Source organism: Protopterus annectens, chromosome 3.part1 (assembly GCF_019279795.1).
Source record: "Protopterus annectens isolate FY-2018-M chromosome 3.part1, PAN1.0, whole genome shotgun sequence".
NCBI classification, from domain to species: domain Eukaryota; kingdom Metazoa; phylum Chordata; order Ceratodontiformes; family Protopteridae; genus Protopterus; species Protopterus annectens.
The window spans coordinates 1,583,069,454-1,583,097,213 of record NC_056732.1 but is presented as its reverse complement, the minus strand read 5'-3'; the positions used below and the strand labels follow the sequence as shown (position 1 = coordinate 1,583,097,213).

Sequence of the window (27,760 nt, the reverse complement as noted above, 5' to 3'; positions counted from 1 at the left end):
CTCAAGGCCTTCGGAGCCCAGCCTTCCGCCTCCTGGGTGTCTCCACCCTTCGATGAATTATTGGATCTTATTTGTCAAAAGGTGTGGGAACACCCTCACTCTGTGGAGCCAGTTCCTAGCCACCCCAATAAGTTCTCATCTGCGCCTCCTGGAAAATAATTTTTGACCAAGGGGAGTACCTGTGGATGCTATGGTGGTGGCGTCTGCCACTCAGAAGGACGTGGCAGAGGCTTCTACTTCATCCATCCTCCTAATAAGGAGTCTAAGAGTATGGATAGGTATGGGAAGCGTACCCTGTCTTCAGTGACCTTTACCTTGCGGTCGCTGAATTACTTGTCATTTTACGTGGCTCCAAAGGGATCTCATAAAGGAGTTGGAAGATACCCTGTCGGGTAACTTGCCTGAGGTGTTGGCCCAGTTTAATGCCCAGCTGTCTACCCTTTCTTCCATCGTCAACTCGTCCATGAGGCTGATGTGTTATGCAGCCAAGGGGGCGGGTAGAGCAGCGAGTTCAGGCGTAGCCCTCAGGCGGCAAGCTTGGATGCAGTTGTGTCATTTTGCGGAGGCTTTCAAGTCTTCATTCACGGACACCCCATTCGACGGGTCCTCCCTTTTTGGACCCAAAGTGAAAGACACCCTCACTAGATGTGAGCAGGAGGGCAAGACTTTGTCTGCCATTGGGTCCCGTTTTTTGCTTCCCTCTAGACCTTATCCCAAGGCTCAGAGGGGAGGGAAAATGTGGTTCAAGAAGTCTCAAAAGTCTTCCCCTGCCCATCAAAGTGACCCCCCCCCCTCCAGGGGCAGAGGAGGGGGGGGATTTTAATAGAAGGTGTCACCCTAGAGGCGGTGGAGGCCCCCCGCAATACAGGAGACTGCGAGTCCTTTCTTGGTTCCTCCTACCAACGTCCCTGAGGGATTACCCGACTGTGCATCTCCGGAGCCAGTCGGGGGTCGTTTTTCGGAGCATCTTCAGGCCTGGGAGTCCATCACTCAGGAACGATGGGTTCTTCGTATCATCACCGGAGGTTACACCATTCCCTTTATTCGTCCGTCCCCCACCATCAAGGAAAATCCCGGACGTTCCACCCAGTCAACGGGATCAGGCAGCAATAGAGGTCTCAAAGCTGCTAGAAAAAGGAGTCATCCAACCAGTCCCCGCAGACCAGATCGGATTAGGAACTTACTCAAGGTTATTTTTGGTGCCAAAAAGAACAGGGGACTTGAGACCCATTCTGGATCTCAGCCGTCTAAACCACTTTGTAAAGAAGTCCAAGTTCTGAATGGTCACTTTGCAGTCCATTTTCCCATTGCTGGAAAAAGGAGTATGGATGTGCTCCCTCGATCTCAAGGATGCCTATTATCACATCAAGATAAACAAGGCTTCCGGGAATCATTTACGCTTCCGCCTGGGAGCCAGTCATTTTCAATTCCGGGCCCTGCCCTTTGGTCTCACCACAGCTCCCAGGGTGTTCAAGTGTCTGGCAGTGGTGACAGCTCACCTGAGACATCTAGGATTCCAGGTGTTTCCCTATCTAGACGACTGGCTCCTCACCGCCCCCACCAGGCATCTACTTGTCCAAGCCACGAGAGCTACTGTCAAATTGGGCCATCTTCTAGGGATTTCATTCAACTGGGCAAAATCTGTATTGCTGCCATCACAGCGTGTTGCCTTTATCAGCGCAGAGCTAGACTCTGTAGAGATGCGAGCTTTCCTACTGACAGAGAGAATAAAAGTGTTACAGGCCCAAGTCCTGGCTTTACTACCCCGGGAAAAAGCCCAAGCCAGGATGGTTCTTCAGTTGTTGGGATCAATGGTGGCTACCATTCTTCTAGTTCCGGTAGCCAGGTTACACATGCGAATACTTCAGTGGCTCCTTTCAGCCCAGTGGTCATATCAGGAACGTCCCTTGTCCCATCTGATTCTCGTCATGGAGAGATGCTGGCAGGATCTGCGTTGGTGGCTTCTGTCGTCCAACCTGAATCAAGGGAGACCCTATTGCCACAGTAACCACGGACACTTCCCAGATAGGGTGGGGGGGCATTATCTGGGCGAGACGGTCCAAGGTACGTGGCAAGACCACGAGGTTCACTTTCATATCAATGTTCTGGAGATGAGAGCGGTGGTGCTAGCATTACAGGCACTTCACAGTTCTCTTCCCAGGGGAACTATTGCGATTCTTTCCGACGATATGTCGGTTGTCTGGTATCTGAACAAGCAGGGAGGAACCAAGTCCTACCCCCTTTGCAGGGAGGCCATGAGATTGTGGAATTGGGCGATCACTTCCCAGCGCTTTCTAGTGGCAGTGCACATTCCGGGGAAGTCCAGTGTGATAGCAGACAGGCTGAGCAGAGCTATTCTGATGCCTCACGAGTGGTCCCTGAACGCCCGAGTGGCTGCTCAGGTCTTCTCCAGGTGGGGCCTTTCCTGCTGTGACTTCTTTGCCAGCCCCCTGAATGCGAAGTGCAGCAGTTTTTTCACTGTGATCCCCCCCACAGGGGGATTCACCCAGGGATGCTGTAGGTCCACATTTGGCCCTCCGGTCTAAGACTAAATGCCACAGTGTTTCCAGGGATCAATGATAATATAAGCATGCTACCTATTTTGAAACTAAAACATATCTTAGGATGAAATAAATATGTTCTAAAAGGACATTTTAATTATGTTTTTAAGAACAGGTCAATGTTATTAATATGGAGATGTGAGATGTATGATATAACATCTCAGAACATTGAGGTGTGTATATGTATGTATATATATTAATTTTAGAAATGTTTATAAAAATTAAAATGAAAACATTAATGTTTTTTATAGGAATGTAATATAGTGATTTGTTGAGAATTGTGGGATAGTGCAACATTGTTAATTTAAAGTGTGTATTTTATACCAGTTTCAAGATGTGTATGGCTTTAGTTAATTTAATTAATGTAATTGGTTAATGAAAGTGGAGGTGTTTAAGGTTGTGTGAATATATATTGTTGGAGTGGGGTGAAACGTGTTATTTTTTGAAGAAGTCTGTGCATTAAAGACGAAGCCTAGGTAAAATTGTCGTTTTCATTTGTGTTGGTGCATCTACAGTTCCAGAATATCAGGTTCTTTCCACAGATTCTCTGTTCTTTGTTCAGTAGTTTGTGGACTTTCATTTCTGTTGGTGAAAGTCAAGTTATTCCTGAAAGGAGTTCTGCACATCAGGCTACCAAGGAAGCCAACCCCCTCCCCCTTGGAATCTCAATTTTGCATTAGAAAAGCTTGCCTTAGCTCCTTTTGAGCCAGCTAAGGACTCTCTTTTCTACAACAGTGCACGTGGAAAACTGCTCTCCTGGTTGCTGTTAGCTCAGTCAGAAGAGTTTCTGAGCTGCAAGCCCTCATGGGGCAGTATCTCCCTTCGCACTTTTCCATTGGGACAGGGTGCGCCTACTTACCAGTCCGTCTTTCATGCCCAAGGTAGTGAATGAGCTATCACTAAATTAGGCCATCAATCTCCCTACCTTCTTCCCTTCTCCATAGTTCTTCTAGTGAAAGGATCCTTCACTCGTTGGATGTGCACAGACAGCTCAGATGCAACATGGAAAAGACCAAGCCCATCCATAAGTCGAATAGGCTCTTTATTTCCTGTCACCCAAGAGCCATGGGACATCATTTTTCCAAGCAAACTATTTCCTGCTGTATTTCTAAAGCCATTACCTTTTGTTAGACCACAAATGGGAAAGATCTCCCTTCTCTATTTAAGATGCAATCCACTCCAGGGCTGTCTCTTCTTCTGAACCTTCTTTAAAGGCTTGGATACAGCTTCCATTTTGGAGACAGCTGCATGGTCATCTGTTCACACCTTCACCAAACACTGCAAATTGGATACCGTCTCCAGGTCCAGAGCAGGATTTGCCAGGGCTATTCTGCATGGATTTGTGAAAAATCTCTCTTCCTCCTACCAGTTCTTCTTTTGCATGAGCTTTGACATTCTCCCTCAGGTTATGGTTACTGCAGCATATGAATAGTTGTGTAAAATCTTAGCATAACCATAGATGTCTTTTTTTATGTGCTGCAGTATGCCCCCCCCCCCATGAATCTTGCCTGACTTCTGGATACTCGCTCAGGCTGGTGCTTGGAGGTATTCTGTTCTGAGGTAGATGCGTCCTGATGTCCGTTTATGGCCGACGTACGCTGTGATGCGGGCCGTTGCACTTACCTTCGTAGTAGCATTTTAACTTTGGTATAACGGCTGGATGTACAAGTCAACTGGAGGTGGACTCCCTCATGTTGTAGATACTGCAGCATATAGAAGAGAAGGACATGTGTGGTTATGGTAAGATTTTGCGGAACTGTTCTTTCACATTTAGACATCCAAGAAAACCCCCAGCTTCTCCGTGGGAGTTGTTTCTTTTTGCAGAAGCTCACCCTCCTCCCTTTCAACCCAGCTGCCTCCGCAGACATCAGCTACTTGACATTGAAAACAGGTTTTTTACTAACCATTATTTTACCTAAGAGTATCAAAGCTTCCGGCCTTATATGTGTAGAATTTTTGTCATGTTCCATCCCAGGAGTCTCTTTAGGACTAACCTCTGCTTTATGCATAATGTGATTACCGAGATCTCTTGAACCAGACCATCCACCTACCTGTGTTCTTACCTGACCTTCAAAATAAGAGATGGAGAATTCTCTACTCATCGGATGTGCATAGACATATGTGTTACTACTTGAACAAAACAAAAATTGTCAGAAAATCTGAACAGCTTTTTGTGGCCTTTGCCTGTTACTCTGAAGGGAGACCAGTTTCTAAAACAATTTACAAATGGATCTACCATTGCGTTTTGTTTTGCTATAACCACTATGGGAAAAAGCCGCCAGACTATTAGCTCACACTCTTAGGGCTACCACAGTGTCTTCTGCCTTTAAGGGTTGGCCACTAAGGACATTTTAGAAGCAGCTACTTTGCCTTCCAGGCATACCTTCAGCAAACATTATCACCTTCCATCCTTCAAGTCTAGAGCTAGGTTTATCACTGCAGTTTTGCAAGGCATCCTATCCTATTTTCTGGATAAAATCCTGTATCCATCCTGTTGTCAGCTTTGGAAGTCATCCCATCATTTAGGACTGCGGCAGTAAAACATGAAGAACATAGTGTAGTTATGTATACTTACCGTAAATGTAGAAGTTAGAGTGTATTCATTGTTCCAAATTCTTTCCTTCCCTCCTTCCTCTCTTGCCCCAAAGATTGGGGTGGGAATTTACCTGCCTTGATCCAGGTTGCTCCCCCTCTGTTCCATTTAGGGTGAAGGCTACATTCTAGAGTATCCTGGACTAAGGCCCTTGACCTCATGGACCAGTTTGGGTATTCTTCCTATTGGAGGCAAGAAAGTGCTGAGGTTATGATGCTGGCTGACTCCTTTTATACCCTGAATGTCTATGTTCTTTGGTTTCCTGAAGGAGGAGATTCCTTCGTAGTCAGGTCGCCCAGGGGATTCCTTCGCATAAAATTCCATCAGTTAGGACTGCATCAGTGAATACACTCAGACATCTACATTTTTGTTAAGTGTACACAACTATATTTTCTCTTGAGAGATGGAAGAGTCTTGTAGTGGTATGTTATTCTTGGGTAGAGACAATCCTCCAGTGTGACTATGCTTTAGATTAGATTGAGCAGTGGTTTATAACATAATTTGCAGGAGGTGGGGCAGGTTCCTTTTTTACCATTTACTCCTTCACTGGTGGTCAGGGGTATTCTTTGTGCCTTCATAATTTGGTCTACTGGTCCAAGCTTCAGTCTGGTCTTGTCCTCGGGAGTAGCTGCTTGCTGGTGTGTATGGTCAGGCCTTGTAGGATTTGTTCATTGCGTTCCTGTTGGCCTCAGAGTTCTCATATCCTAGACTTCATACTCCTGCCTGTATCTTCTGAATGTGGCCCTCTTTGGCTCTCTTTCCCCTGAATGCACCCTTCTTGGCTGATGGTAGTTGTAAATTTCCATGTCCTGTTGGTCTACTGCTTACTATTTATCCTTGCCATTGGACACTTATAGGAGATATTAGGATCATAAGAGATTACTAGGCTAATGGCCTTGGGGCCCTTAGAAGCCTAGCCCAGAGTTTATCCCCAAAAAAAGAAACCTCAGTCAGCACCTGTCGCCCTGGTCAGTGAGGGACAAAGGTGGAACCCCTGGGACAAATTTATGGTTTCTCATCCACTCATCAGGATTGCGTTTGAAGAGGGTTGGTGAGATAGTCTGACATGTATGGGAAATCTATTCCAGAGACTGGGTAGCCTCTGGGAGACCAACTTTTGCTGATGTTGCATATTAGATTTAGGCCCATCGAACAGGTAATGTGCAAGGAGTTAGACTTGCAGATATGGAGCGTTTCCATTAGGGCAGGGTCTGACATTGCCTTGTAGGCGAGACACGGTTCACCTCTGAGCAATCTGTTTGATACCGCATAGAGTGATAGTGATTTACGCCTGTCCACATAGGGTAGGTGTTGGAGGCCATGGATTCTCTTTGTGAGGTATTTCTGTGGCCATTCCAGTTGATGCAGGTGTTTGGAGATGTACATACCAAACTGGGCATTATACTTAATCATAGGTCTAGTAAGGGAGGAGTACAGAGAAGGTAATAGCCTCCTTTTTTTTTTTTTTTTTTTTTTTTTACGCGATCCCTTTACTTAGGAGATAAACCAAGTAAAAGGCTTTTCTGACCACCGCCTCCACATGATGGTAAAATGTGAGATTCTTATAAACCTGAGTACCCAGGCCTTTGTTCTTATGGGACTGTTTGAGTTCATACTTCACAAGTTTTATTGCTGCAGTACATGCAGAAGAATGGGATTTAGCTGATGGAAGATTGGCTATCCTTAAGGCAGATTTCTTGAGCATTTTGTCCCCTTACTGGCTGGCTGTTCAGCTGCCCTGCTGAGGGGATTAGACAAAAATGGAAGAGTAATTTTTGCCAACTTAGTGCTGCTGAAGTACAGCCACTACATCTCAGTTCAATAATTAGGGAAGGCCTTGAAGGCAAGTCTAGTCTTCTGATGAAAAGATTAGACTCAGCCAAAAAATCCATCAGGAAGAGTCTTCTGTGTAGAACAGCTAATGTGTCTGCTGTTTTTGCTCCTCTGCCTGCTGGGTAGACAGTGCTGTCTTGGCTGGAGAATGGGGCACTATCATAGGCAGACTTGACTTGCTTGGCTATAAGAGCATTTATTTTATAGCTCATCTTTCCTATGGTCGTAACTTGAATGGTTGCTTTTCTTCAAGGATCCTCTGTCAGCCCATATCTACTTATCCTCATATCTTAACAGTGACTACTGATATTAGTTTGGCAGTCGTGTCTGTCTTCATATATTGGCTTCCTGCATCATGGCAAGCGTCTGCTCTCCATTAGAGGTTCCGGCTCTAAGACAAAGGTTTGTGATAACCCCTTTCTTAGTCCACAGGATAGGCGCACCCATCTTCCCTGCCTGTGCCATCAAGAGCTCAAGCCAGTGTTCTACCTCTGGTTGCTTGGGCAGTAGTCAGAAAATTATCCCTCTGTGCTACTTGCTCAAGTTGTGTGTCTGCTGTTTGATTACTTTTTTATATAAAACTTTGAGCTTATTGTTGCATTTCTAGAATGAGTCTTTTTAAAATCAGGTGCTGTGTGGTCTGCTACCTTGAGTGCAGCAGGTTGCAAGCCTTGCAGAGATTGTTCCTTCATTTATACTCATTTTTGTGCGGCTTTTCATATGTTTGAGTCCTCTGCAGTTGACAGAATTGTTTTGAAATTGACTGGCTTTTTTTCTTTCTGTTCTTTTTAGATTCAGGGGTGAGAGGTGGTCTTTTCCACGAATTTAAAAAGTTTGGAAAGATAATTGAGGTACAGGTTCATGGCAGTGGTGAGGAACGATATGGTTATGTCCTTTTCCAACATAAAGAGAGTCAAGAAAAAGCTCTAGAAGCATTACAAGGAAAGGAGCTCTTTGGAATACAAATGAGTCTTTCAGCATCATCAGTCAAGCCAAGTAAGAAAAAATGTTTGTGTCTTGGAATGGCATTAAACTGGTCATTGTTTTGTCATGTGATTTGTAGAACCTTTTTGCTCAAAAGTTTGTGCCTCTCTAAGATGGGGTAATTGGCTGTTAATATTCCAACTGTACATGGTGAGGATGAATTTCTGAGTTAGAAATTTAAAGTATTCCTAAGGGTGCCTGTTAACCAATAGCTTCAAACCGTGGATGCATGCAAATTTTTGTTGTGATGTCATTTTCCTTTCACTTATTTTGTAAGTTGACACATTTGTTTAGAAGTCTTCTGCCTTCAGAATGAGAAAATTCTTTATGCTGCTCTTTGATGGTGATCGTTATCTTGCAGTGCCTTAAAATGTGTTTGTTACTTTTAACATTTTTTCTAGTTTAAAAGTAAACACAAAATGTAAACGTTATAAAATAGAAAAACACTGGGCAAGTGTTGTGTGAGGATGTTCATCGTGTTTCACTGTTGCAGTCATTATAATTGGGTTATCCTGCTGGCAGGCTACCCGCAGTCAGCCTGAATTCCAAAGTTCTGGTCCGGCGTCTGTTGCTGTCGCTTCTTCCCTGACGTCAGTGCGCCAGGGGTATATAAGATGCAGCCGACGCCATTTTCTTCAGTCTTTCTTGCCGCGCGGTGCCCGAAGCAAAAGCAGTTCGCAAGTGCCGGTCGGCCGACTCCTGAGATTTTCGAAATTGAATTTCAGATCCGAAGTCTTCAATAAAGCGAAGTACCCCATTGGGGAAACTTTTTTCTTGCTCCAGACCGATGTCAGAAAAAGTTAACAATTGTATTTCTTGTGGGAAGCAAATACATCATAAGGATTTTCATTCTTAATGTATTCCTTGCCTAGGCCCTGACCACGACGTTGCTAGTTGTCGGTTTTGTGCTAGATTTAACCAACGCACTATTACGCGTCTGTACGATTTTGCCTTTCATTAATTTGGCCGAAGGTTTAACTATATAATGCCGTCCGAACAGCCGACGACCGGAGTTCATAAAAAGCGCAAGGAAAAAGAGAAGGACAGGCATCCGAGGTCCAAAACAGACGATGAAGCCACGATGAAGCCTCCGCTAGGCCAGTCGCCGGTTCTCAGTGAGGTGCTTTCGCAGCCCCTGACACACGCTACCTCAAGAGCCACAGGCCGCCTCCGACTCCCACGTGGAGACAACTAGGCCTCTGGTGACTCAAGGTATTGGGCCTTCGGAAACTATTCCGTCAGATGGGTCTGGAGCCGCTGTGCAGGCATCGGCTTCTGAGGGTGTTTTCAGACCTACACAGTTATATATCAAGCCAACCTCAGCTTCCAAGGCAAAGACTAAAACAGCTTTAAAGAAAAAGAAACAACTACCCGCATTCTCCTGGACAGACTTCCATGCCAAAAAACAGATGCTTAAAATGGCCGAAGACCTAATTACTTTGATTAGGGGTTCCCATCCCCCTCCTGATAAAAGGCCTAGGCAAGACACTGAATAGGATACCTCTGATCAGGTTTCCATTTCATCTGACTCCTCTTCAGAACAGGGATACTGTCTTCCTCCCTATGAGGACTCTGATGCTGAAGAATCTATTCCTTCAGCCTCTCCTCCTGAGGACTATTCTTTTGGGGAAACCCTGCACACTATGAGGGAGCATTTCCACTGGGAGAGCCAGGATTACTCAGAATCTAAGAAAAGGCTCAGAGATTTTCTTTTTCTCCCTCAGCACAGACTTCTTGCTGTTCCACCTGTACTAGACATTGTAGATGTATTTTCAGAGTCCGCTCTGTCTCCTGACTCTTTACCCCCTGCACCCGTTAAGCCAGACAGGTACTACAGGGTTCCAGATTCACATAAATTTCTATATAAAAACCCTGCTGCTGACCCAGTAACTATATCTCAGGGTCCCAAAGGAGTCAAGGCTTCCACTGCAAAAAACCATGTCCCCTCTGATAGGGATTCTAGAGCACTAGACAGATGGGGGAAAATAGATTACACCTCTGCTACCTTGGCTGTAAGGGCTTTAAATTGTCAGTTTCATATGCTTAAATATCAGCAATACTTAATGTCACTGCTAAAACAGAAAATGCTGACAAATTCTGAATGTTCTGAAAATAAGGAAATGCAGGATTTATTGCATGCAGCTGAACAAGTGGGAAAGCATACTTTGCAATGTGGTTTTGATTCACTGGGTGCCTCTTGCAGGGCCGCTGTTAAAGGTTCTGTCATTCAAAGGCATGCTTGGTTAAAGGAACAGAATCTGCCTGATCATGTTGAAGCAAAATTATTAGATGCTCCATTACAGCATGATACTTTGGTGTTGAGGCAGAAAGAGGTGTTAAAGAAAATGGAGGATAAAGCGAAGTCTATGCAGACAGTAATGGATTGTTTACAGGTTCAGCCACCCAGATTTAGCAGGAACTGGCATTCTAAGAATTGGTCCTTTCCAGTGTCACAGGCCACAAACAGGCAGATACAGATGCCCTAGAGGCAGATCTCAGCCCCAAGGCTCATACAAGCCTAAACAATGGGGTGCTTCTACCTCCAAACCTGGAGAAGACAAATCACAGCCATATAGGAAACTGTCCCAATGACTTTCCACTGCCAATGCCAAGCACTTATCTTTTGGCAGCACCCTTGGGGGAAAGCTAGCACTTATTCACAAAATTGGCACATGATCACACAGGACAAATGGGTTTTGAATATTGTTTCTCAGGGCTACAGGTTCCACTTTCACACCCTTCCAAAGACAAAAAGGTATGACAGACCTGCCACACAATCAGTGGGCAGAGGCACAAAAGCAAATTTCATCTCTCATGGACATGAGGGCTATTCAGCGAGTACCACAGCAAGAGCAGGAACAAGGATTTTACTCAAGACTTTTCTTGGTACCCAGAAAGGACAAAGCTTGGAGACCAATACTGGACCTGCCTATTCTAAACACTTTTCTGGACGTTCCAAAATGTTGACACTGCAGCAATTCTGCCCATGCTGGGCAAGAAGACTTGGCTCGTAACTTTGGACCTCAGAGGCATACCTGCATGTCCCAGTCAGACAATCTTGCAGAAGATGCCTCAGATTCATAGCTGGCTCAATGCACTACCAATTCTCTGCACTGCCCTTTGGCTTATCTACTGCGCCCAGGGTCTTCACAAAATGCCTGTCACCAGTAATTGCTTTTTGCAGACAGAGGAATTCAAATATATCCCTACTTGGACGACTGCCTTATTCAAGCAGAGAGCAAGGACATTCTACTAACGCATCTGGCGTTTGTAAAAAGATTACTAATTTACCTAGGGTACACAGTAAACGAAAAGAAATCAAAACTAGTACCCTCTCAAGAGATAATATTCCTGGGTGCAAGCTTAAATACAATTGCCCAGATGTCTTATCTCACGCTAGACAAACAAAGCCAGCTGACTTCTTCCTTCGAAAAGATGGCAACAAAGTCCCAGTTAACTGCAAGAAAAATTCTGCAGGCTTTGGGCTTCATGGCATCCTGCATTCTGCTAATTCCTAATGCAAGACTGCATATGAGGAAGCTACAATGGTATCTAAAAAGTGTTTGGACTCAACATTGCCACAGCCTGGAAACATTAATTACCCTCATTCCCTGCCTGCAACAGGAGTTTCGATGGTGGGCACTGGCCTTTCACCACAACAAGGGACAGCCATTTACTTTACCCACAGCCAGGCAGACACTAACAGATGCATCGGATTATACCTGGGGGAGGGGGCACACATGGCAGGAAAATGTATTCTGGGCACTTGGCCCGCAAGCCAAATGCATCTTCATATCAACCAAAAAGATGCTAGCTGTACAGAATGCCCTGACAGCCTTCAAGGACCTACTCCATCCAGGACAACTGTTGATAAAGACGGACAATACTACAGTCATGTGGTACATAAACAAGCAAGGGGGCACACATTCCTACCCCCCCTGCAGGCAAGCCATGACTTTGTGGAACACAGCATTGACTTATCAAGTGCATCTGCAAGCACAATTCCTGCCAGGAAAGACAAATATTCTGGCAGACGAACTAAGCAGAAACCTCATGGACCCTCACGAGTGGAAACTAGATCCACAAGTATTCAGCATAACAAGGAAATGGGGATGCCCAGACATAGATCTATTTGCCTCCCCTCACAACTGCCAACTACAGAGATTCTGCACAAGGACTTGTCACACACACGCATGGAAGGTGGATGCTTTATCATTCAGCTGGAAAACCCTTACAGTATATGCCTTTCCTCCACTGCCTCTCCTCCCCAAGGTACTCCTAAAGGTCAGACAAGAGAAGCCAAAAATGATACTTATTGCCCCAGTCTGGCCACGCCAGCACTGGTATCCAATCCTAAAGAGCTTGTCTCAAGGCCCAGCCTGGACTTTACCTCAAATTCCTCATTTACTGACCCAACAAAACAATCAGATCCTGCACAGCCAACTCAGAACCTTAAATCTGGCTGCATGGCGGGTAATATAACCACTCAGAACACAACTCTCTCTAAAGCAGTTATGGGTGTTATTTTGGAGGCCAGGAGGCTCAGCACCAGAAAATCTTATGCAGAAAAATGGAAGAGATTCTGTGCTTGGATCCAAGCACAAGGAGTTGACATGCTTGTTCCAAATATTCCTCAGATTTTACAATACCTAATTGAGATGCTGGACCAAGGCCTATCCTTCTCATCAATTAAGATCCATTCCTCTGCCATTTCAGCTCTGTACAATACGGAACCACCTATTTTTTCACATCCACTGCTAAGGCAGTACCTCAGAGTTTGCCAAAAACATAAGACCTCCAAGGAGAGCACCGATACCTACACGGGACCTCAATTTTGTCTTTGAAAAGCTCACACTGCCTCCTTTTGAGCTAGCCAATACAGCCGAGATAAAATTCTTATCATGGAAAACAGCTCTGCTCCTAGCAATAACTTCAGCAAGAAGAGTCTCAGAGTTACAGGCATTAATGGCTGTGGAACCTTTTATTATTTTCCATCCGGACAGGGTTTCTCTAAGGACGAACCCAACATCGATGCCTAAGGTAGTGTCCAGTGTGGCTCTTAAACTATTAATTTGCCTACTTTTTATCCAAACCCACAGAGTAAAGGGGAGAGACTTCTGCATTCTTTGGATATACACACACAGCTATGCTTCTACTTGGACAAAACTAAAGCTTTCAGAAAGACTGAGCAACTTTTAGTGGCATATGCTGCAGGATCACAAGGAAAGGCTATCTCAAAGCAGACTATTTCAAAATGGATAGGCCACTGCATTCGTTTCTGCTATTCACAACATGGCAAATCAGTGCCTAAGGGCATTAGGCCACATTCAACCAGAGCAACAACCACTTCAGCAGCCTTCCTCAGAGGAGTACCAACCAAGGATATTTTGGAGGCTGCAACTTGGACTTCAGTGCACACTTTTACAAAGCATTACCACTTAACTCTTTACTGTAAATCCAGAGCAGGCATTGCCACTGCAGTTCTGCAGGGCCTCATAGCCACTCCTAATTCTATTTAGACCCAGCCACCCAACCTCAGCTTTGGGATTCAACCCAAGTGTAATGACTGCAACAGTGAAACACGATGAACATAGTACAGTTGTGTACCTACCCTAAATGAAGATGTTCGAGTGTATTCACTGTTGCAGTCCAGGTTACCCACCCACCATCCCTCTTTCTTTGCTGGGACTTATCTGTACTTTTCTATTCTATACAACCTTTGTGGTGTATTTGCTTGTTGATGAAGGTAATGTTTATGTTAGTGCATGCTTTTTTATAAGCAATATTTTTAGCCTACCCTGACATCTGGGACAAGAAAAACTGAAGAAAATGGCATTGGCTGCATCTTGTATACCCCTGGCGCACTGACTTCAGGGAAGAGGCGACAGCAACCGATGCCGGATTAGTACTTAGGAATTCAGGCCGACTGCGGGTAGCTTGCCAGCAGGGATAACCCAAGTGTAATGACTGCAACAGTGAATACACTCAAACATCTACATTTATGGTAAGTACACAACTGTACTTTGTGTACACTTAACATAAATGTAGATGTTTGAGTGTGTGTTCACTGTTGCAGTCCTGGTTACCCTCCAACCCCCTGACTTCTATTGACTATACTTCTGTTCTTGTTTACTATGCTTAAAGCTTTTTGGTGCATTTGCTTTTTTGTTGGAGGTGTAACCTTGTATATAATTGCTTCCCATTATGGGGGCACCTGACATCTGGGACAAGAAAAACTGATGTAATGGCGTCGGCTGCATGCTGTATACCCCTGACTACATGACGTCATGGAAGATGAGAGCAATCAACGCAGGACCCAAAACTTTGATAATCAGGCCAACTGAGAGCTACTGCAAGCAGATAACCCAAATGTGTTGACTGCAACAGTGAATACACTCTAACATCTACATTTATGGTAAGTGTACACAACTGTACTGCTTTAATGGCCTGTCCCCCCTACACCATCTTCCACAAAGATAGGGTGTCCTTACGAACCAACCCCTCCTTTATGCCTAAAGTGGTAAATGATCTGTCTCTTAACCAATCCAGTCATCTGCCCACCTTTTTTTCCCTCTCCCACTAACAAAGGGGAGAGGATTCTGCACTCCCTTGATGTGCACAGAAAACTTAGATTTTACCTGGGCAAGACCAAGCCCATCAGAAAGACTAACCAGCTCTTTGTCTCCTTCCACCCCAGAGCCCTGGGCAAGGCAGTCTCCAAGCATACCATTGCATGCTGGATCAGGAAATCTATTTGCTTCTGCTACTCTCACCACGGAAAGGAACCCCCATGGAGAATCAAGGCCCATTCCACTAGAGCTGTGGCCACTTCAAGGGCCTTCATGAAAGGCCTAGGCACAGCATCCATTTTGGAAGCAGCCACCTGAGCCACTATCCACACCTTCACTAAGCATTACAAATTGGACCAAGTTTCCAGAGCTAGGACAGGATTCACCAGGGAAATCCTGCAGGGTCTGGTAGAACCTGCTGCATCTACCACCACCCCCTCATCCTCTTAAGCTGTGGTACGCTCCCACACCTAGATTACTGCAACATAGGAATAGAAGAATATAGAATAGTTGTGTAAAATCTTACCAAAACCATAGATGTCCTTCTCTTCCATGTTGCTGTACCCCCCCCAGCTATACCTGGAATAATCAGGAACTATTCTAAGGCTAACTACCTGCTATTAAGTGAGAACCTGGCAAAATGTCAAGCTCCCATAAACCCCGAGAACACTGCCACCTATGCAGAACTGTTCACAGAAACCCTGTATAAGCATGTTAATAGCTACATACAAGCAGTTGTATCCACCAGGAAGAAATATAGAACTAACTCGGGGGGGGCATCCTGGTGGATTCGCAAAATCAGTAAGCAGGATAAAAGCACTTTCATCAAACTAAACAAACAACTCGGAGGACAAAAAAGTCTACCAGAGCCAAATTTGAGGTAAGCCCAGCCAAGGGCAACCACAAAGCTTTCTTTAGCTGTGTGTGTAATCTCAGAGGCAGTACACAGTTGTGTGCAGAACTCATTGTAAATAGTCACCTATACTGAGCCAGAAGGTATAGCTAACCTCCTGGCTGATAAATTCAGCTCGATCTTTACTTCTATCCCCCCTCAGCCTTCCCTCAGGAAATATCAAATGTATCTACCCTACTAGCACTAGGGAACAGGTCCTTAATGCTCTGTTTGAGACATAGAACGCTGTATCAGGGAGCCCAGACAATATCCCAGGATGCCTTCTAAGTATGAAACATGACCCATCAGGTCTTCTGGAATTGCTATTTAACTGTAGCCTCCAAGCAGGTTTTCCTACCTAGTGAATGGAAAAAGGCAGCAGTCATCCCGATGCACAAATGTGGGCCGTCTACAGACCCTGGAAACTACAGACCCAAAAGTCTTACTTCTTCATGTAGTTCGGTCTTCTCTGCCAGTGATGTGTGACTTTCACGTCCTTGAAGCCTGTCTTGTATGCAAAGCCATGGAAAGAATTATCATGGAGATTGATAGAGATGTAGTAAGCTTCCAAACCCTGACCCAACCCAGTTTGTTTTTTTCAAGGGCAGATCATGCCTACTCAGCCTAGTGGACTTCTTTGAGAAGGTCACCAAAGCAATGGATGAGAGCAGAATCATTCACTCTGCCTGCCTTGACCTGGCCAATGCATTTGACACAGTACCCCACTCTGGTATTGTTGACAAACCTTATGTCACCCGGTGGTTAGCCAACTGACTCACAGACAGGACCCAGGAAGTTAGAATTGGGGAGTCCACGTCTACAAAGAGGCCAGTCACAAGTGAAGTACTCAGGGATCAGTCTTTGGACTGCTTTTTTTTGGCCTTTACTTCTCAGAAGTCAAGGCTAATGTCAGTGGTCTCTGGCTGACTAAATTTGCATTTGATTGCAAATTAGGAGCTGTCATTGAATCTCTCACGGACACAAATGTTCTCCAGGGGGGCTGACACAGACAACTGGGCTAAAATTAAATGCCAAGAAATGCATAATAGTATCCTTTGGGAAAATCCTCCATCCCTGTTTACTATCATGTTGACAACACACCCCTTGGAGTTGACCCAGTAGTCCGGGACTTAGGGACACATAGATAGTGATCTAGCCTTTGATCATCACATGTCTGCAGTGGTGATTAAATCATTCTGTGTTATGAGCAAATCTATGGCGTCGAAGTCCAAGGAAGTCATTGTTCCACTGTATTCGGCATTCATTAGACCTATCGTAGAGTACAGTGCCCGCTTTGGTATGTACCTAACCAGGTACATCCGACAGCTGGAACATCCACAGAAGTCCCTCACTAAAAGAATTCATGGAGTAAGTAATAAGTCCTATGCAGACCGGCTCAAGGCCCAGTCCCTGTGTTCTGTCTGCTATAGGCTTTTGAGGGGAGATCTATGCCTGCTATACAGGGCATTGTCAGACCCCACTCTGATGGACCTCCTGCATATCCACAAAACAAACAGTACCAGAATTACCCATTCTAAAGACTTAAACCTTCCCTGTGATATAAATAGGACCTGCTGGAGAGAGAGGTATGTACCACATCTATAGAACAGGCTCCCCATCCATGTGAAGCAGAGTTCCTCCCTAACTCAATTCAAGTGCAACTTGGACAATTGGATGGGAAACCAGAATTTCATCCTTGGTTTGGCATCTATGTCACTAATGCAAACAGGTAACCTGTTAATGGTTCAACTCCCAGGCCTTATGCGTACACTTATCAAGGGTATCAGAACTTGTCAGAGATTTGGGATGCATGGCTAGGCTTAAAAAGGCTCTTGTGGTAATTAGCCTAGTAAAGACCTATGAACCCGAGTGTGTAAACTGACATTTTTTGGGAACTGTTCTGAACTCTGGACATTGGGCCACATTTTACAGACATCCATGTGTTTGTAATGCATGCAGCTGTTATCCTTGTATTCAGACATTTATTGTCGAGTGTGTGGATAAGCTGTACCTTCCAGATTCCACACTTTGTAGAAGCAAGTCTGTGCTTTTCACTTCATGTAGTTCTGTCTTCCCTGCCAGTGGTGTGAGACTTTCACATCCTTGAAGCCAGTTTCTTTTTCAGAGACTTGAGTTGCTTTATTCAGTCCCTCTCATTCCCGTGTCCCAGTTTGTACTGCATCCAGCCCTGATTCTTTGTCATTAGAAGCCAACATGATGCATCTGTGTAACCATACTGAGCTTAGCCTTAATGAGTCGTGATTGGCCTAGCCATTGGACTCTCACTCTGTGGCGTGTCCAGTGGCATTATTTCCAATAACCCTGTACAGGCATAGTTCCCTTACATGATTTCTGTGTCATGGGCATCTTTTTTTGTAGACCAGACCTATTCTCTGTGAGACACCTGCCAACAAATAGCTCTTAAAGTTCACCGAGGCATAGATAATGCTCTGTAGTGACAAGGTAGCAGTCCACATTGTTTTATTTAGATAAGAAAAGCTCTTGTTTTCCTTTTTTTAAGTAAGCACTTTGTGTAGTTTGCTTATGTGTTTTTTTATACATTTAATGCAGCTTTAGAAAGTGGCGATAAAGCACAGTTTCAAACAGCTGCTTACCATTTCTGTGTTCAAGTATGCCACTGTCTGCTATCCCCTAGAGAAGCAGATGTTCGTAGTGTTTCACTGTTGCAGTCATTACATTTGGGTAATCCTCTTGCAGGTTGCCCTCAGTCGGCTTGATTAACAAAGTCTTGGGTCCTGCGTCAGTTGCTGTCCCTTCTTCCATGACGTGGGGTTGTCAGGGGTATAAAACATGCAGCCGACGCCATTACATCAGTCTTTCTGGCCGTGCAGTGCCCGAAGCAGAAGCAGTTCGCAAGTACCGGTCGGCCGACTCCTGAAATTTTTGTTTTCGAATTTCAGAACCGAAGTCTTCAACTTAAAGCAAAGTACCCCATTGGAGAAACTTTTTCTTGTTCCTTACCGATGTCAGTAAAAGTTAATAATTACATTACTTGTAGAAAGCAAATACCTCATAAAGATTTTCATTCGTACTGCATTCCTTTCCTAGGCCCTGACCACGACGTACCTTGCTGTCGGTTTTGTGCTTTATTTAATCAGTGCACTATCCTTCGTCTGTATATTTTTGCCTCGAAATATTTCGGTTCTCTAATTATACAGAAATGTCATCTGTTAGCCATCCGACTACTGAGATTCCAAAAAAACGCTAAGATAAAGACAGAGACAGGCTGCCGAGGTCCAAAACTGTCAACGATGCTTCTCCTAAGCCAGTCGCCAGTTCGCCGGTACTCAGTGAGGCGCTTTCACAGCCCCTGATACCCACTACTTCTGATTTGCAGGCCTCTACTGAGACCCATTCGGAGTCCGGTATGCCGCGAGATACTTATGCTATGGAACCCGCGGATGTCTCTACCTTGGATGGGTCTGGAGCCTGAGTGTGTATTCAGGCCTATGGACTTGCATATTAAGTTGACACCTCTTTCATTACTAAGGCCTGAATCTCGATCCATGTCTAAATAAACGACACCCAGGCCCCTATGCCTAAAAAACAAATGATAAAAATGGCTGAAGATCTAATAACTCTAATCAGGGGTAGTCCCCCCCCCCCAAGAGGCCTTGGGCTGAGGTTAATTTTGAATCTTCTGATCAGGATTCGGTTTCTTCTGACTCTTCTGATGACCTGAATTTGTCCTTACCTACTTATGAGGATTATGATGCAGAGAATTCTATTCCCTCTGTTTCCCTTTCTGAGGATTTATCTTTTGGGGAAACCTTACATACTTTAAGGGAGCATTTTTACTGGTAAAGCCAGGAATTTTCTGATTCAAAAAAGAAGCTTAGGGATTTCCTCTTTCTACTTCAGCATAGGCCTTTGGCTATTCCTCCTGTACTAGACATTGTTGATTGTTTTCTTGGGGTCCAGTTTGGCCCCTGATTCCCTGCCTCCTGCTCATAGTAAACCTGACCGATTCTACAGGGTTCCTGAGTACCACAAGTTCCTTTTCAAAAATATTATTGCAAATCCAGAAACTATTTCTCAGGGGCCCAAGGGCATTAAGGCTTCTACTGCTAAAAATCCTACCCCTTCTGATAGAGACTCCAGGGCACTGGCTAGATTGGGTAAAAAGGTTTATACTTCTGCAACTTTGGCAATCAGAGCTTTAAACTGCCAATTTCATGTTAAAATATCAACAGCATATTATTGGACTGCTTAAACAGAAAATTATGTTGATTCCTGACTGTGTGGAAAATAAAGATTTACAGGATTTAATGCATTCTGCTGAACAAGTTGGAAAACATACTTTGCAATGTGGTTGTGATTCTTTAGAGGCCTCCTGCAGGTCTGCTGTTACTGGGTCTGTGCTTAGAAGGCATGCTTGGCGTAAGGAGCAATTTTTTCCTGATCATGTTAAAGCTAAACTGTTGGCTGCTCCTTTAAATCAGGACCGCCTATTTGGCAACAAGGCTGAAGAAGTTCTTAAAAAGATGGAAGATAAAGCTAAATCTATGCAGACTGTTAAAGATTTTTTTACAAGTGTAACCTCCAAGGTTTAGTAGGCACTGGCCTACTAAGAATTGGTCCTTTCCAAGCCCCTTCCAGATCCTCTCAAGCCAAACCCAGACACAGCAAAAACCTCAGGTTTCAGTCCCTGGGGACTCTCAGAACTAAGCAGTGGGGGGGGGCCTCCACTTCCAAACCTGGGAATAACAAGACATCCCCCTATGGTAAACCGGCTCAATGATTTCCTTTTAACATTTCCAAACACTTATCTTCGGATCACCCCTCTGGGGGGGGGGGGGGGGATTGCTCTTCGTGCAAAGAACTGGGAACTCCTAACCCAGGACAAATGGGTTTTAAATATAGTGTCCAGAGGATACAGATTTCATTTCCACATGTTGCCAACACCAAATGGGTGGCTAGACCTGCCCCCAAATCAGTGGGCAGAGGCTCAAAAACAAGCACTTTCCCTCTTAAGCATGGGGCTATTCAACTGGTACCAGAAGAGGAAAAGGGACAAGGTTTCTACTCCAGACTTTTCCTGGTACCCAGAAAAGACAAATCATAGCGTCCAATCCTGGACCCTGTCTACACTAAACACTTTTTTGGAGATTCCAAAATTCTAGATGCTGACTCTTCACCAATTACTTCCTATGCTAGGCAAAGATGCCTGGTTGGCAACACTAGATTTAAAAGAACCATACCTGCACATCCCAATCAGGGAATCGTGCAGAAGATGCCTACGCTTCAAAGCAGGCTACACGCATGATCAGTTATCTGCACTGCCCTTTGGCTTGTCTACTGTGCCCTGGGTATTCACAAACTGCCTGGCTCCAGTTATTGCATTTTGCAGGCAAAGAAGTATTCAGATATATAACAAAAAAAAGCTGACGAGAAAGCAGTTCCAAAGTTTAGTAAAATTCGCAGAGACATACCAAAGGCTTAAAGCGCTTTTTGCTTGCACTAAAGCAAACTTCTTCAGAAGAACTTGTAACTAAAAACCGCCACAATTTAAAATACATCACTGCTTACATCACAAGCACAATTGCTTTACAACAGTATGCAACTTAAAGTTGTAGAACTTGTAAAACAGAAACCGCTACAAAAATACAAGTTTAAACAATTGTGCCCTTTGCATGTTATAAACCCCTACAAAAGGCAAAGCACATGAATGATAAAAAAAAATATATGCACAATAGTTGAATCGCCCATTTTTACCAATGCTAAGAATATTCACTACTATGATAAAATTAGATCGCATATTAGCCAAAACATTTTGGAACAAGACATAAAGCGTGATGCTGTATACTGATAACATACTATCTACCAAGACTTTTATTTTTCAAAATACAACTTATAGAACACAAATCGTTCAAGCCAGGTGGTTTACATGCCTCGTCTGATTTGCCATGCCAATTCCAGTTATTCTAAAAGGATTGGCAGCGGGCTTCCTCTTACAGATGGAACTATTTGGTCTATAGCCATAAAAGTAAAGGTATGGTTAGGAAAAGAGTGTACATGTTTCGCAAGTGCATTGTCTAACTTCCCTTTGTTATTCGCATACTGATGTTCATAAACTCTCTCGCGCAATTTATGTTCTGTTTCGCCAATGTAGAAGGCAAAACAGTGCTTACATTTAGCTAGATAAACAATAAATTTGGATTGACAGTTAAACTTGGATCTAAGCTTGTATTCCATATTGTTGACCACAAACGTGCCAGATGTTACCATATACTTGCAGTAATTGCACGCTTCACATTTAAACATACCTATTGATTTGGTACTATAGGAGTTTGCCAACTCAAGGTAATTTTTCAAGTTCCTACCCCTTCTAAAACACGTGTGAAAGGTGTCTCCAAGTTTATGCCAAAGTACTGGAGATGTCCTAAAAAGTTCCCAGTTTTTCTTCAATATTCCTATAACTAACTAACTGTCACTACAAAAGGTGGTTATAAAATTCAAGCAGGAGTCACTATCAGCGAGTGCCCTATTGTTATTAATGCTTGAAGGGGTTACTAAATCAGTAAACTCACCTGACAACTCTGAGGCAACATCTGTCTGAAGTTTAACTGTTAAAATTAGAGAATAAACTTTATTGTGTCTTTTGGTAATAACCTCATCTGTCAACCTGACAATTAAATCCTCTTGGTAACCCCGGCTCAAAAACAAGTTTGAGACGGTCACATTCCGCAAGGAAATCACACAATTGAGTGTTAATACGAGCCGCTCTTACTAACTGACCTTTCACAACTGATAGTTTCTGATAAAAAGGGTGGCAACTTGAAAAATTAAGAAAATCATTCGAGTACGTTGCCTTTCTATAAATACTTGCTTAAAAACAATGTTGTGATCTGTTCTTTACTAACATCAGGTCCAAGTAAGATATAGCATCCATGTCGAATGAACGTAAATCTAAGAAAATCAGTTGTACCATTCAAGCGGTGGACAAAATCAGTAGCTTCCTCAGCTGAACCCTTGAACAGGATAAAAATATCTTCCAGAAACCGGGTATAAGTATATCCCGTTACTAACTACAGTACTGTCCTTCAACAAATTCATGTTCCCATTGAGCCATAACAATGTTGGCAAAACTGCCACCACAAGGGGAACCCATAGCGACACCAGATTTTTGCAGGTAGAAGGATTCACCAAAAAGAAAGAAATTATTTGTCAGGACCAAATCTAGTAATTAAACTGATTTCACTGTTTGAGGCCCCATTTTGTTTCAATCTAATGGCTGTCCAATCAATACCAACAGAATGAGGTATACAGGTGTAAAGGTCCTTGACATCTGTAGTTAAAAAGTTGTAATTAACACTATAGCTTAGCTTGTTCAAATCACTCAAAAAGGACCATGAATCTTTACACACCTGTACTTCTGGTGTCAAATACTTTTTTAATAAACCATCTACAAATTTCGCTATGGGATAAGTAGATGGATTTCGACCGTCAGTTAACGGGCGCATGGGTGGCTGGGCTAGGCTCTTATGCAGTTTAGGTATACCAAACATATATGGGTAACGTGGATATGTTGTAGAAAGGTAGTTAAAGGTTTTCTGGTCGATCCTGCCGTCTATAAACAATTCCCTAAGAGACATGTTGATCAACTGGTACGCTCCATTCACCTCAGATCGAGAACTAGTCTGGTAAGCTGGAGTGTTAAGTAATTCGTCCATACGTAAAGTATAGTCGTTTATATCAAAAATAGCAAGTCCACCATCCTTATCTGGCTTTTACATACCCTTATTTTTTGGGATTTAATGAAAGACAGAAAATCCCTTTCATCACTAGTAATGTTAAGTTTAACAGTGTTTTTGTTTTTATTGGCACAGGCAATCTGCCTAATATCAAGTTCACAAATTTGTTAGAACAATTGTAGAACTGGGTTAAGTGGAGGGTTAAAAGTACTAGACACAAAGAGGGTCAACAACGTGTAGATTTACCCAATAACAAGGAAAGATTCAGTTTCCTCACAAAAAGTTTAACATCAGTGATGGTGTTAACCAAGTCCAAGTTCTGTGTAGGTACAAAAGTAGTTCCTTTTGCCAACAAATCGGCCATATCTGTAGTGATAGTAGAACTAGAATAATTATAGATCTTATAGTCCCCCTTTTGGTTAGAAATCAAAATAGGGCCACAAACCAATCTAGGTGTATTGTGTGTCTTCATCCAAGTCGGTCGAGGCACCTGGACCACTGTCAAGTTGGTCATATTCCAAACCCATATTTAGACTGATGGCACTGTGGTCACCAGTGCCACCCGTGCCGCTAGGAGGAATGTCATAATCACCAGGGTTACTAGCTTGTTCAATTATAAACCTGTGGGAGAACTCTGAAACTACTACTTCCACTTCTTGTTTCTGTTGGTCCATTTGTTGTTCGAGGATCGAAGACCTTGCTTCTGTCTTGCTCCCTTCTGGATGTCCTCCTGAAAATCCTGTTTTTGGTTGTGGTCACCATGTGGCTGTGAATTGTTAATAGATTTGTTGGCATTACGTATTCTTTCACTCCGCCTAACTGCTATGTCTTCCTCTAAATCACTGTGGATACTGTCACCAAATTCATCAACTTCAGTGTTAGGATCCACTTGATTAAAGTGAGAATTACCAGTACCTTGACCAGAACTATCAATGCCAAGTGCACCATTATTATTTTGGTGGCTAGACTTGAACCATACCTGAGCCAGAGATGGTTTAGGATACACTAGCCCCTGCTCATATGCCTTTAAGTCTCTACTTAATTTTTTTGATCTTATTAGCTTTCAGTTTTACCATATGGTCGTTTATACTGGAAAACACACGGCCATATTCAAACTTGTAACGATCGAAATTGAGGTTGCGTTTGATTCTCACATCCAACTCGGCCACAACCTTAAGTAAGCTGTCAACCCATAACTTGTAATGTTTAATAATAACCCCTAACAGTTCCAGCCCTAGACGGTTGAACAAATTGACCAGCTCAATATGAATTGCTGAACCCGCTTCTATCCCCGTAGGAAAATGATGACATCTTAAACCCTTCGGGACGACCTTTGATTTAACACATTCTTCAAAATAAGCAATTTCAAGCTGCATTATTCAAACTTGTAACGATCGAAATTGAGGTTGCGTTTGATTCTCACATCCAACTCGGCCACAACCTCAAGTAAGCTGTCAACCCATAACTTGTAATGTTTAATAATAACCCCTAACAGTTCCAGCCCTAGACGGTTGAACAAATTGACCAGCTCAATATGAATTGCTGAACCCGCTTCTATCCCCGTAGGAAAATGATGACATCTTAAACCCTTCGGGACGACCTTTGATTTAACACATTCTTCAAAATAAGCAATTTCAAGCTGCAGTTTTTTATTTTAAATAAATAGTTATCGAACAATTTTAAGTCATTTACTGTAGTAGAAACATCAATGTTACCTCCATCAGGTGCATTCTGTGATGGCCCCACAGTGGAGCCGCTGGAAAAAGAAATAATGTCGTTCAACCAAGAATCCAGTGTAGGTTGAAAAGGTTGGGAAGGACTGGCGTTATTCAACTCCTCAATCCTGTTGTTGTCACATGAAGCGGGTATTTCAGTCACCGTTGCTGGTAAAGGCTGGGTCTGCCACTGTGAGTGAATTTGCCGAGTGTTCGACTGAGAAAAATCCGAAACAGCTGTTGATGGTTTACTAGACCATGTGAACAGTATGTTAGTATCACCGGGTTTGTGACAGCTGCCACATCAAATTGTCGTCCATTTACTGCTGCAGCATGACGAGGCTGAAAGCCGGGCACGTGATTTCCCGAGCTGGTACTTGAGCTGGTACAGACTCCGGCACCACCAACTCACCATTCCGCGATTGGTTCTGGTTGTAAAAAAGACGTTGATTTCTATCCAACTCATCAAGTCTATTCATGATAGAATCGATATGTGTAGTAAATGAGTTGAAAAAAGACTCGATTTTGCTGTTCGTAATGGCGGTTGCAGTTTTACCAAGTGTTGTGTTGCAATCCGCAACAATGTTACCGGCTCCATTAAAACCAGTGTTCTCACTTGAATGAAGACAGATATCCATATCGTTCTCATTGTTGGACTAGTGTAAAGCTTCACTAGCTGTTGGGAACAAACTTTGACTCACAGCCGCTCCAGACAGCATGACCAAGAATTCACTAACAACTAAGAAACTAATAAAAACAGCTGACGAGAAAGCAGTTCCAAAGTTTACTAAAATTCACAAAGACATACAAGGCTTAAAGCGCTTTTCGTTTGCACTAAAGCAAACTTCTTCAGAAGACCTTGTAACTAAAAACCGCCACAATTTAAAATACATCACTGCTTACATCACAAGCACAATTGCTTTACAGCAGTAAGCAACTTAAAGTTGTAGAACTTGTAAAACAGAAACCGCTACAAAAATACAATTTTAAACAATTGTGACACCGTTAAACCTAACATTACTAGTGATGAAAGGAATTTTCTGGCTTTCATTAAATCCCAAAAAATAAGGGTGTGTAAGCCAGATAAGGGTGGTGGACTTGCTATTTTTGATATAAACGACTATACTTTACGTATGGACGAATTCTCGATCTGAGGTGAATGGAGCGTACCAGTTGATCAACATGTCTCTTAGGGACTTGTTTATCGACGGCAGGATCGACCAGAAAACCTTTAATTACCTTTCTACAACATATCCACGTTACCCATATATGTTTGGTATACCTAAACTGCATAAGAGCCTAGCCCAGCCACCCATGCACCCGTTAATTGATGGTCGAAATCCACCTACTTATCCCATAGCGAAATTTGTAGATGGTTTATTTAAAAAGTATTTGACACCAGAAATACAGGTGTGTAAAGATTCGTGGTTGATTGGACAGCCATTAGATTGAAACAAAATAGGGCCTCAAACAGTGAAATCAGTTTAATTATTGAATTACTAGATTTGGTCCTGACAAATAATTTTTCTTTTTGGTGAATCCTTCTACCTGCAGAAATCTGGTGTTGCTATGGGTTCCCCTTTTGGTGGCAGTTTTGCCAACATTGTTATGGGTCAGTGGGAACATGAATTTGTTTTCAAGGACAGTATTGTAGTTAGTAACGTTATATACTATACCTGGTTCCTGGACGATATTTTTATCCTGTTCAAGGGTTCAGCTGAGGAAGCTACTGATTTTGTCCACCGCTTGAATGGTACAACTGATTTTCTTAGATTTACGTTCACATTCGACATGGATGCCATATCTTACTTAGACCTGATGTTAGTAAAGAACAGATCACAACATTGTTTTCAAGCAAGTATTTATAGGAAGGCAATGTACTCGAATGATTTTCTTTATTTTTCAAGTTGCCACCCTTTTTATCAGAAACAATCAGTTGTGAAAGGTCAGTTAGTAAGAGTGGCACATATTAACACTCAATTGTGTGATTTCCTTGTGGAATGTGACCATCTCAAACTTATGTTTTTCAGCCGGGGTTACCCAGAGGATTTAATTGTCAGGTTGACAGATGAGGTTATTACCAAAAGAGACAAAGTTTATTCTCCAATTTTAACAGTTAAACTTCAGACAGACGTTGCCTCAGAGTTGTCAGGTGAGTTTACTGATTTTAGTAACCCCTTCAAGCATTAATAACAATAGGGCACTCACTGATAGTGACTCCTGCTTGAATTTTATAACCACCTTTTGTAGTGACAGTTATTTAGTTATAGGAATATTGAAGAAAAACTGGGAACTTTTTAGGACATCTCCAGTACTTTGGGATAAACTTGGAGACACATTTCACACGTGTTTTAGAAGGGGTAGGAACTTGAAAAATTACCTTGAGTTGGCAAACTCCCATAGTACCAAATCATTTGGTATGTTTAAATGTGAGGCGTGCAATTATTGCAAGTATATGGTAACATCTGGCACGTTTGTGGTCAACAATATGGAATGCAAGGCTTAGATCTAAGTTTAACTGTCAATCCAAATTTATTGTTTATCTAGCTAACTGTAAACACTGTTTTGCCTTCTGCATTGGCAAAACAGAACGTAAATTGCGTGAGAGTTTATGAACATCAGTATGCGATTAACAAAGGGAAGTTAGACAATGCACTTGCGAAACATGTACACTCTTTTCCTAACCATACCTTTACTTTTATGGCTATAGACCAAATAGTTCCATCTATAAGAGGAAGCCCGCTGCCAATGCTTTTAGAAAAACTGGAATTGGCATGGCAGAGCAGACTTGAGGCATGTAAACCACCTGGTTTGAACGATTTGTGTTCTATAAGTGGTATTTTGAAAAATAAAAGTCTTGGTAGATAGTATGTTATCCGTATACAACATCACGCTTTG

General features: G+C 43.2%; 1 protein-coding gene across 1 annotated transcript in view; it reads left to right on the top strand.

The window, feature by feature from the left end:
* The window catches only part of LOC122797814, a 2,009,088-nt gene that overhangs the window by 1,358,336 nt on the left and 622,992 nt on the right, over window positions 1–27,760 (top strand). Inside the window, exon 15 of the mRNA XM_044066337.1 lies at window positions 7,780–7,983. Within this exon, the coding sequence (XP_043922272.1) occupies window positions 7,780–7,983 (204 nt within the window). The remainder of the gene's footprint in view (window positions 1–7,779; window positions 7,984–27,760) is intronic.